The 12,078-nt window shown below is 36.1% G+C and overlaps 2 protein-coding genes across 3 annotated transcripts in view; one reads left to right on the top strand and one right to left on the bottom strand.

The window, feature by feature from the left end:
• Positions 1-27: 27 nt before the first annotated feature.
• On the bottom strand, positions 28-4,830 carry skic8 (SKI8 subunit of superkiller complex). 2 transcript variants are annotated; one of them, XM_016550433.1, is made up of 11 exons: positions 4,479-4,830; positions 4,331-4,358; positions 4,124-4,229; positions 3,859-4,031; positions 3,466-3,533; positions 2,725-2,805; positions 2,407-2,500; positions 943-1,036; positions 764-856; positions 603-681; positions 28-265 (listed from the first exon to the last, which is right to left on the bottom strand). In XM_016550433.1, exons 1-11 carry the CDS (start codon positions 4,488-4,490, stop codon positions 176-178), a joined length of 918 nt encoding a protein of 305 aa, XP_016405919.1. In that variant the 5' UTR covers positions 4,491-4,830; the 3' UTR covers positions 28-175. The 2 variants fall into 2 exon arrangements, with proteins under 2 accessions (XP_016405919.1, XP_016405918.1); XM_016550432.1 differs by having other exon boundaries at positions 2,725-2,772; positions 3,433-3,533; positions 4,479-4,828.
• A 3,782-nt stretch (positions 4,831-8,612) lies between these two features.
• The window catches only part of LOC107738648 (cellular retinoic acid-binding protein 1-like), a 12,765-nt gene continuing 9,299 nt past the window's right edge, over positions 8,613-12,078 (top strand). Inside the window, exons 1-2 of the mRNA XM_016550429.1 lie at positions 8,613-8,840; positions 10,624-10,802. Of these exons, the coding sequence (XP_016405915.1) occupies positions 8,768-8,840; positions 10,624-10,802 (252 nt within the window). The 5' untranslated portion in view covers positions 8,613-8,767. The remainder of the gene's footprint in view (positions 8,841-10,623; positions 10,803-12,078) is intronic.

The raw sequence follows: 12,078 nt of genomic DNA, 5'->3' as shown, positions 1-12,078 counted from the left end.
GGATAAACAGCAACAACAACAAAAAAGAACTAGGAAAAAAAAGACATTTATTTGTAATACCATATACAGATGTTGAATTTAGCAATAAAAAAAAAAGCATTTGCATGTTTGCTGTGGTCTTGAGAGGGTGTGACTCTTACAGAGCTTCATCAGGGGGCTGTAGTTTTGTGGAGATTCACATGGGACAGTCGTAAATGTGGATGGCTCTGTCATCACCTGCAGAGACGATTTTGGAGCCTGTGGGGTTGTACTTCACACTCCAAACCTGCACACACACACACACACACGAACATGAGCATGCATGATTCATGCCCTTCAGAAACTAAAACAAACCGTGATCTGCTTATAAACCAACAATACAGTAAAAACATTATTAATGTGAAATATTACGATTTACTCTTTTCTATGTGAATATATTTAAAAAAGTTATTTATTCCTATGATGGCAAAGCTGAATTGACTCCAGTCTTCAGTGTCACATGATCCTTCAGAAATCATTCTAATATGCTGATTTGCTGCTCAAGAAACATTTCTGATTATAAACAATGTTGAAAACAGTTATGCTGCTTTATATTTTTATGGAAACCGTCATACATCTCTCACCTGGTCCTGATGATCAAAGAATGTGTTCACACATGACCTGCTGCTTGTGTCCCACACTTTTACACTCTTATCAGACGAACTAAAACAGAAACAAGTAACAGTTAAGAACACACAAACGACATTTTACATTTTCTATTCATCTGAAGTGCATCGACTCTTGCCTGGACACGAAGTGTGTGTCGTCGGGTGAAAAGGCCACGCTCAGCACCCAGGATCCGTGACCGCTGAGAGTGCCGGCCAGGTTAGCGTGCTGCCTGTGAGACACACACAAACAACCAGACTGTGAGATTCAAATCAAATGTGTTGGAAGGTGAAAGATGCACACAAATTTGCAGCGTACACGTCATAAATCTTGATGTAGCCATCATCTGATGCGGTTACCAGCAGCTGAGAGTCTGGAGAGAAAGTCAGAGACCTGATTGGCATCGCATGACCTGAAGGAAAAAAAAAGAGCATGTCTTCTTGTTAATCCCACAGTTTGGCTACTGTACCTTTAAGATGTCTGTATGTAAATAGTGTGGTATAAACAGTAATAAAGTCTGCATTTATTTGATCAAAAATACAGTACATAGAGGATGGAAAATGGGAAAATTGTACAATTTAAATTAGCTGTTTTCTATTGTAACATATTTTATATAAATATTAATTTCTGTGGTGCAAAGCTGAATTTTTCAGCATCATTACTTTCATCATTAACAGTCTTTAAAATGTTACAAAATATTTATATTTCAAATAAATGCTGTTCTTTTAAACTCTCTATTCCTCAAAGAATCCTGGAAAAAAATTTTTTGCCACATATAAGTGTAATAATATTTCACAATATTACTGCTTTTACTGTATTTCTGATCAAATAAATGCAGCCTTGGTGAGCATTAGGGTTGTGACGGTGAGGAAATTTTCCCACCGGTTAATCGACGTGTGACAACACCGGTAATACCGGTATCACCGCGGGGGCGGGGGCGTTCCCTCTTTTTCTCGCTTTCCTTCGCTTTTAAATAGCTTAAAAGCGCCGTGCGCATTTTACTTTCACTTTCGAATTAGCGGCAGTTCGGCGTCAATTGCTTGAATGCAACAACAAAATACAACGTCAAACTCACTTTAGCGTTTATATAAAACATAGAACTTTTATTAACAAAACAAATAAAAATACACCATGCTATAGGGCAGGCTATGCCTAATATAAAATAACAAATAACTTACATAAAGTTTAAATAGGTATACAAACTGATCTGTGATGCGACTGTCGTTCGGCACGCTGCATTGAGCAGCCGCGTTCAGTTTTTAATCGTAGTGTCTGTCAAAAAAATCTAAATCAAAAAAATCAAAACGACGGTGGGGGTTGGTGCCGCAGTGGGCAAGTGACGTAACCGGTGTTGCGGCTTAACACCGGTATCACCGTCTATCGCGGCAAGCCTAGTGATCATAAGAGACTTATTCCAAAAACATTAAAAAAAAAAAAAATCTTAATTATTATACCTTATGACCACTAGTGTAGTACAATAAAAACTGAACTGCATCTAACGTTCAACATTACTTCCAGCTGTACTTGGAGCAAATGAAAGGGATGAGTGAGCGATGGTGTGACGCAGGAAGACAAAGAGGAAAAATGGAGTCGCTCTGCGACAGGAGCCGAAGTTTACGACCCTTGAGGGACGGCCAGAGACGCAAACAGGTTTTTCCACCGCATTCACGTAACCCATAATCACCCTAAATGCATCTAGCAGACTAACGGACAGAACGTCTACAGAGCGTTTTAATAGAGGAAACTGAAGACAGCATGAATCATGTGGGAGACGATTTTCACCTTCCAGCGTGTGCAGGAGTTTCCCAGTCGCAATATCAAAGATATTAATGATTCCGTCTATAGCACCACTGGCTAAGTACTTTCCATCTGGACTCTAGAGAGAGCGAGAGAGACAATTATTAGGGCTTGGAAAACTTTATATTATAAGTTTTTTATGATCCAATTCAGTACAAAAGCATAAAATGATTCTAGCCTAACACTTCTGTCCACTGAATATTTTGTTTTTTGTTTGACAGAAATAAGACATCAGTGCCATTGGCTTTAGATGAGATTAATGTTGCCCATGCAGCATTGCTCCAGATACTCAGAGACTCTTACGTAAGCGATGCTCAGAATGAATTTCCCTCTGGTGTCCAGGGAGTGCTCCTTTTTCCCACTTTCCACGCCGAAGATGTTGACCTTCCCTAGATGGCTGCCAGTGGCAATGTATTTGGAGTCAGGAGAAAAGGCAACCGTCGGCTAAGTACTTTCCATCTGGACTCTAGAGAGAGCGAGAGAGACAATTATTAGGGCTTGGAAAACTTTATATTATAAGGAAAATCAGCATTTTCTCAAATATTCATTCCAATGTGTAATGTGAATGAAATTTGGACTGTCATTTGTGAAATCAGTTCCTTTTTGAACACTGATGCTGACTGTTACACTGACACTAATTTACATATTTCCCACAATTTTTATCCAATACATATTCATGACTTCATACTACTTCATATGTGGTTTGATTACTGGATTATGATTTTTAAGACTTTTTTAATAATAGCAATTACACTCAAGAAACCGTTTCTTGCTGATAAAATATTTTAGAGCTGAGCATGACAAAAACATTTATGTTCAATATAGACTTAAAAATGTTTTAATTTAATTTAATTCATTTGAAACCTTTTTATTTAGCATTTCAGCAAGACAGAAAAAATTAAACTTTTTGTATATAACGAACAAGAACATATTCTAAAAAAATAAAGAAATAAAAATTTATAAATAAAAAGTTATTTTTCAAAATGAAAATGTGATATACAGGGAGTGCTCCTTTTTCCCACTTTCCACGCCGAAGATGTTGACCTTCCCTAGATGGCTGCCAGTGGCAATGTATTTGGAGTCAGGAGAAAAGGCAACCGTCCAGGCGTCAACTGCAGATGGTATAGAAAGAGTTCATCAGTGTTATTTTAGTGTATTTATATACTAGAGTTTTACTTTTATATTTTTATGTTTTCATTCAATTTTTAAAAAATGTAATTTGAAGTTTTAGCAATTTTTTCTGTCTTTTTTCTGTCTATATACTTTTTTTTATTATTACGTTTACATTTATTTAGTTCATTTTTAAACTTTTAGTTTTAGTATTTTAATTCAAGCATTAAAAATGGTCCGATATTAATTTTAGTTAATGATAACCTTGCGTCACACTCACGCATTTAAAGCGATCTTTAAAAATAAATAAATACATTCACAGCTCACCTGGGCCTGCGTCCATGGACTTAATCTGTTTGCCTGTCTCCAGATCCCAGAGCCGAATATGAGCATCAAGAGAGCTGGAGGCGGCAATCGCTCCATTTTGACTGATGTCCACCGACACCACACCCAGCTGGTGACCCTCCAGCGTCCACTGCAACTCCAGCTTTTCATCCGACCTGCGAGCCATCACAACAAGTGACGTATGTTCAGAAACAAACTTTTTTAATCACTAGTTGATGCTTTGATTGCACTGTATTCACTGATTTACCATTTCCACACTTTTACCAGGTCGTCCAAAGAGCCGGTCACGATGGTTTCTGACCCGTCCTTCTCGCTGCGACCCCATGCCGCGGTCCAGATGGCATCTTCGTGAGCTGCAGAAACAGAGATTCTTTGGCTGTGCCCAAATATGTTGCCCAAAAAAATATTTTTGGCCTCTAAATCAGAACAGATGACTAAGTGTGTGTGTACTCACCATGCTCCTGCTTAAATAGAATACTGTACTAAAAACAGAACAATTAATATTTTTATATTTATACCACATACAATCATTATTCTGATCACCATAGATACAATAAGCCAGAAAACATGCAGGGGTGTGTTCATATTAGAGATGAACTCACTTGTGTGCTCATAGTCTTCGTTTTAAAACCTGTTTGTAATGGAAAGTTTCTAAGCGCGTGTGTGAGCTGGATTATGAGTTATTCTGAGTTTATAAACTCACTTTATGCACAGCTGCTAGCGTAGTTTAGTTTATGACTAAATAAACTGCCTCTGTGAGCGTTCGACGCGTCCTGAAGAGGTTTTAGTGCGTCCGCGGAAAAGTCGGATAATCCTTAAGATTCTTTACATGCATCCGATGAAAAATCAAAGCGATTTATTAACAATAATAAACACCCGCACTGATGCTGCCTAGAGAGCCGCCATGACACCTGCGCGCAAAGTACCATGGGAACAACCGTCTGACTCCGCCCTCCCTGTACTGGCTTTCAAAACGTGCATGTTACATGCAATATTATCAAAGCATCAATACAAAAGACAGATGCCATTGATAGTAATAAAATAGTGGTAGTAGTAGTAATAAATGTATTTATAAAAACATTTTTAAAAATGCTAAGTATAATCAATTTAAATAAAAAAACAAATAAATTAAAATATAATAAATAATACATTTTTAAATACATAAATAATTACTAAATAAATGCTAACTATAATAATTCTACACAATATTGTAAATAATCAATGCAAATAACAGATACCAGTGATAGTAATAAAATAGTACCAGTATTTAAAATAAAAAAGAAAGAAATTATGATAATAATATAATACATGTATTTATTATTTATAAAATAAATAAATAAAAACATTTACAATAATATCAAAGCATCCATACAAATAACAGGTACTAGTGATGGTAATGAAATAATAGTACCAATAAAAACAAACAAACACATAAATGATAATAGAATAATAAATAATGTATTTATAAACGAATAAAATAAATACCTATCATGTATAATGCATTTAAAATAAATATTTTAAATAAAACAAATGCATGAAAATAGAATAAGAATGAATTTTTTTAAATAAATAAATAAATATTAGCAAATCATTAATAAAATAACAGGTACCAATGATAGAAAAATCTAAATAAATATGCTAAATAAATACAATACAATACAATATTGTTAAAGCATGAATACAAATAACAGGTAGCACTGATAGCAATAAAATAATACTATCAATATTTAAAAAAAATATATAAAAAAAACTGCTGCCGCTAATTTGTATAAATTTGTACAATCTCATTAGATCTGCTTATGCCACAACGAGGGTTAATTTTAGGCATGGGGTTGTGGGTGGATCATCATACTTACTTTTTTTCTTCTTCTAAAAATCATACATTTCCATACAAATCACATTGTACAAATTCATACGCAATTGGCACCTTGTAAAATAGTTGTGTTTTCTCATGAGATCGAGTTTGTATATCAGTCTGCTCGTCCTGACCAGTGTTGGGCAGTAACTAGTTACTAGTAACTAGTTACTATAGTGATATTACTTTTTATTAGTGTAACTAATTACTAATAAGATTTCAGTAATACTATTACAGTTACCATCCATAAAACAATTGATGCCTCAACCCCTACTGATTTGAAATCCAACAATCCAATAATTCCTAGATTTATTTTCATAATTGTCACGACTCGCACAGGCACATGAAGTCACCAGTGCACCAGGAAAGCTTGGAATATGGAAAAGCTTACATTCAGGGGATGGAAATATTGCCATTGCACTGATTTTGTCTGGAGAAACACAGATCTGAACACAGATGTGTAAGTTGTGGCATTACTTTACTCTGGCATTACATGGCTTGCCCACCCACATCCCTCTGATCCCGATATAATACTACTATAATTAAAAATCTTATGAACTTATGAGATTTCTTATGATAAAATACTTCATGAAATATAATCATATTTGGGTAACAGAGAAATTAGAGCTATACAATTAGCTTCACGTTACACATGACAATTAATACAACACTTTTACTCAAAAGTCACTATCAATCACCATTGAGTGTTTGTAATAACTTCTGACTGCGATTCCAATGTAGATTTTGGTCAAATTATGAGGCGGAAATATATTGTTTGTAACATTTTAGAAGAATTTTATGTGGGAAGATACACAATAACAACTTCTGTGTGGCGTGAAGGAAAAGTAATGTAACTAGTAGTGTAACTAATTACTGTTGCCAGATAGTAATAAGTAAAGTAATAATATTACTTCTGAAATGAGTAACTAGTCTGGTAACGAATAATAAATTACATAATTTGGAGTAACGAGCCCAACACTGGTCCTGACTGAAACCGGCACTACTTTGATGTTTCTCATATCAAATCGCAAACTTGTGCTCTCATTTCATAGAAACACAACTGGTGCCACTAATTTTTATGAATCGTACAATCTGCTTACTCCTCCTACGGTTAGCGTTAGGTGTGGGGTTAGGGTGGATCTTCATAATTACTTTTTTTTTTTAATTGTATGTGTCAAAACAAATTACATCATACAAATTCATTTTGTATGATGTAACAACATGCAACATTTTAGTTAAAATTAGTTGTTTTACTTTAGAGTACCATTAAGTCCTCAAACTCAATCTTCTGTTTTCCATTTGCATGGTGGGTTAACATAGGTCTGTGTGCATCTTCCTTCTTTTCTCTTGGCTTTTAATTGCTTTTGACTAATCTTTTAACTCAGTAAAGACTAAATTTACCATCAGGGTTTAGCTGTATTTAGTGCTTAATTTTATCATCTTTTTGACGAAGAAGCTGTTTGTCTCGAGATGCAAACCCTTTAATGTGCCTTCTGGAAACCAGTTAGCGTTTAAGAGGTTGTGGAGTTCATTTGTGTCCATCTTCAAGAAGAAAAGCTCAGCGTGCAGCGTCAGTACAGGCTCTCGAAGCTTGTGAAAAAATGACCGCTCCTGGTTTCTCATGGCTTAATACGCTGAAATAAAGTCACCAGAGGGAGAAACGACTAAGGCAGCCTTTTCACGGCCACTGGAATGTTTATCTCTGGGAACTGCGTTTTCATTCGAGCACTTTTGAGGGCAGGAAACTTTAGAATTGAAATATAAAGACCTTCATGCTGGACAAAGCACTAAGCTTGTGTCCAAACCTAATTAAGACCTAATTTAATTCTTCCATTTAAGTTGCAGCATGTCATTTTGTGTAAATAGATTACTGATAATTTCATATATATTATATACATATATATATATATCAAGTAGAACAATGATTTTAATGCTGCAAAAAAAAGACTTTTATTTAATCTTTTTCCAGTAAAATGCCTAAAAATCTCCAAAACAATTTAAAGTTGCGATGATACGAAAATAGTGACAGATCTTCTCTTCCTTACTGTGATGTACAATGAGAAACAGATTATCGAAACACAAAACAAACAAAAAAAGGGTGAGATTTGATTATCCATCGTTTGTTGATCAGTTGGAGTCGTCACAGTTTTTGATTAAAAATGACAAAAACAAATATTACAAAGTTCTAAAAAAATAAATAAATGAAATATGCATGGATGAATCATTTAAAATATGATCAATAAGATGCATCAACAAAATAAATGATGAATTTCCACAACATGACGACTTTAAATTCACTTTTTTAGTGAATAAATCTGTCAGTGTAGCAAGAAAAATACAGCCGTATTAAAGATGCATCACTAAAAAGAGTCTTTATATGTTAAGCAATATTGCTTCTTGAGGAATTTTATCTTGTTTGAATTTTTCAAGACAAAGATTGGATTTTTAGGTATTTTAACTGGAAAATAAAGCAAAAATATACTTTAGATTTTTGCAGTGAAGTCACAAAGTGCCTCATTAAAACAGTTTTGTATCCTGACGCACTGATGCAAATCTGAAAGTTGCATTGCAAAGCTGTGCAATCTAGTGCTTTTTTTCACAAGCACTTCAAGTCTGGAAACATATCACCTGTGCAGAGGCGCTTCTGCACAGACATCTGTGTTAAAATCAGAGCCTGAGTGTGCGCCACGGTTCACCGGACACATTAGGACAGCAATACAGTGATGCATCCCGTACGGAAACCACAGACACACCCACAATACATGGTGAGGAAGAAACATTAGTGGATGGTTCTGTGGCTGATGCTGGAACAGGTTGTTTGATGCAGCGGTCTGAACGGTGAGACAACAGCACTGCCAGTGGGCGGGAGAGAGACGAGAGAGAGAGAGAGACAGAGAGGGGAGGGGCGGGGTGAGTGAGAACATAAGACAGAAAGGGAACGGACGATCACAAAGAGAGTAGAAAAGGAGAACAAGAGTAGCGAGGGACCAGAGGAGAAGAGAGAGAGAGACAGAGCAGGACAATCCAAAGCTCAAAATGCCTCCCAACTTCGCCGGCACCTGGAAAATGAAGAGCAGTGAGAATTTCGATGAACTTCTGAAAGCTCTCGGTAATATTTCATTTGATCTGTTCAGCTGTGCATCACGTTCGCTCATCTTCTCGACTCCAGGCGTTCACGCTAGAACATCTTGAGAGGATCGAGAGATGTTGCAGACAGATTCGGCTCTCGGGGAAGATGTTATCGTACGGTAGAATGCGAGAGGGCTGATTATTCACATTTATCACGATGGGCGATGTGGTTAAAGTGGGTCATGTGGCTGTTAAAGTTAACTGAGGGCTTTGTGTTTGAAACATTCACTCACATCGATTTGTTTAACTGTAAGACAGGAAGGTCTCAGAACCGTTTGGAAAGAAATCAGCCGGTCTGGAGCAAAACTCAGGGTGCGACATTTATGCATTTGCCAGCTGCCTTAAGGATTGTATTATATCTAAACATGTGCTCCATCACATCAAACCCATTATGGTGACCTTGCGAGCACTTTGCTCTAACAGTTGAGCTGAGGATCAATTTTATTGCTTTTTCAAAGCTGTTGAGCTTAGTTCATTTAAGTATCAACTCTGTCTCAAAACAGTGTAACAATTTTAGTATTATTTATTTATTAATATTTTAAATTAGCTGTTTTTTTTATATTTTCAGTTTTCATTTGAATTTTAGTTTAAGTTTTACTAGTTTTGTTATGTGCTTTTGTCATTTTAGCAGTTTTTTTAACTAATATTTAAATATTTATATTTAGCTTTTGTAAAAAGTAAATTGTACTATTAGTTGTTTTTGTTTTTTTAGTACTTCAGCTTCAACTTGTTTAATTTCAGTTAGTCACCAAGGCAGCATTTCTCGTTTTTTGTTTATATGTTTTAAGTTTATATACATAATTATTTTTAAGTTGTTTTAATTTTAGGTAATTACAACAACACTGTCTCAAAATAGTCACAAACAATAAATTATTCACATACAGTAACAGTATAGAGAACACATGAAAAAATGGGAGAGTTTAATGAAAAAGGTCTCAATTTTGTTCCTAGGAGAGCAAATGCAGTCTAGGAGAAATTAAAAATATCTAATTTTGAATTTTTCTTACCAATTGACAGGTTTAAAATTGGCTTGATTCAGCTGTTCCACTATTTTGTGAGATTTTTGATTTTGCATGATGCAAAGGAGCTGCATAAGAGTGTTTTTTGATTGCAAACTGATATTAATGTGGCAAATTCTCACAGATGTTGCTGGTTTCAAACCACAAATGCTGAATCTCTCTTAGCTGGATACCAGGATGAATGAGGAACACCCAGAATGAGAGAGAAATTATGAACTCGGGTGGCTCATGTCTTTCTGTAAAACCCGTGCTACGGTCCAAACCAGAGCAGAAACTTTTCAAACACTCCCAGAATTCCTCAGATTCATCCTGAGGGATCCTCCAGCATTTGTGGAGTTTTAGATGGCAGAGAATTGAAACAAAGTCTCTTGAGGACATTATAATTTAAGAGAACGGCAAGTCTGGAATTATGTTAAATTAGAATCAAGGCTAAAACAACAGTCCAGGGTAGCAGAAGGTTCTTAGCATTTCCACTTTGAAATAATGGAAAGCTTTTTCTCATTCCTTCCAACTTTACAATTGGCATACTTCACATAATGCACTAAAAGATGTACTTCACCGACGATGGGAAAGTACATTTTGTACATGTAAGACATGTGCTAGACATACTAATTAATGAGAAACAGTGTTTAATTGCAGCTTTGTATTTTGCATGTTGGCTAGTTTAGTTTAGCTAGTTTAATTACCTTAAAATGCATTGTTATTTTCCTTTTTGGTTTATATATTTAAAACCGTGCAACCCAGGTGTGAACGCTATGCTCCGGAAAGTGGCTGGCGCTGCTGCAGCCAAACCGCACGTGGAGATCCGACAGGACGGAGAGCAGTTCTACATCAAGACCTCCACCTCGGTACGCACCACTGAAATCAGCTTTCGCATCGGAGAGGAGTTTGGCGAGGAGACGGTGGACGGCAGGAAATGTAAGGTGAGTCACACCGATGGCTGACATCAGAAACGAGACACTGACCTGCTGAGCTTCACAGCGACTAGTTAAGCCTCTTAAAAACCACCTGAGCTCCAGAACACATAAACAACAGCCATTCGATAACTATAGGAGATAACCATAAGAAAAAATTAAATGCCACTCAAAATCTCCATATAGCAAAAGTAGTTTAAATTTATTATTTAATATTAGACATTACATATTATTTTTTTATTTTTGCTTAAAATTTCATGTTGTGATGTTGTGATTTATCTCAAAGCTGGTTGGTTTGGTTCTTTCTTAGCTTTAAATTCTTCATTGAACAATTATTTTTTAATGACTGTGGAGAAAATGAATGGGTAAAAAAAAACATTTCAGAGAAAAAATCTTGAGCTCAGCAAGCACCTATAACAAAACAAAATGCTGTTAATGGAAACCGCTGTTAATATCCCCGGATAAAATGGACTCTGATTTCAGAAGATACACCCACAGACACGTTTATGTAGATTTACATTAGTTCACCTCGCATCCATCAGAACAAATTGGCCACTAATGCGAGTATCAGTTTCCTCAGCATGAGTTTGTCCATCTACTCTAATGTCCCTTCAGATGAATCTTAATCTCTCTGTATCGTCTTAATCTGGTCTTCACATGTTTTGCAGAGGCGCAGTTTTTTGTTCCTTGCCCAAGCAGTCCATTTCCACCCTGTAACCCAATCCATCCATTCACATTCAATAAAAGCCATCCTACACTATACAATCTAGAACCTCGTCCATAAAATCGAGAAATATATTTTATTTCACTGACCTTAACGATGGCATCTCACTGAGCAAAATGATGGCGTTATCAAATTGTGAGAAACCTAAACCTGGTCTCAGACTGCAAAGCTCAGCAGAGAGTGAATTTGAACAACTATGGGACGTTTTTGTACATGAAAACCCAAAAATGAGACAAGGGCATGAGGGTCGCTAGTTGCAACTACTACACTCTTAAAAATAAAGGTTTCAAAATGGGTCTTTTGCTGTGATGCCTCAGAAGAACCTTTTTTGGTTTCCCAAAGATCCTTTCATTGAACAGTTCTTAAAGGGGTCATAGGATGCTACATGCACTTTTAAAAGTTGTTTGAACTGAAATGTGTGTTGGCAGTGTGTGTCCACAACCACCCTATAATGATACAAATCCACCCAGTGGCTTTTTTTTAATCTGGTTAAATGTTTTCCCCTTTTTCAAATCGAGCCGATCTCAGATACCTGTCTGTGTGACGTCACACAGACAGGCC

The sequence above is a fragment of the Sinocyclocheilus rhinocerous genome, unplaced genomic scaffold (genome assembly GCF_001515625.1).
Source record: "Sinocyclocheilus rhinocerous isolate Xijiao unplaced genomic scaffold, SAMN03320098_v1.1 scaffold2149, whole genome shotgun sequence".
In the NCBI taxonomy this organism is placed as follows: domain Eukaryota; kingdom Metazoa; phylum Chordata; class Actinopteri; order Cypriniformes; family Cyprinidae; genus Sinocyclocheilus; species Sinocyclocheilus rhinocerous.
This window is presented reverse-complemented; position numbering and strand designations above follow the sequence as displayed.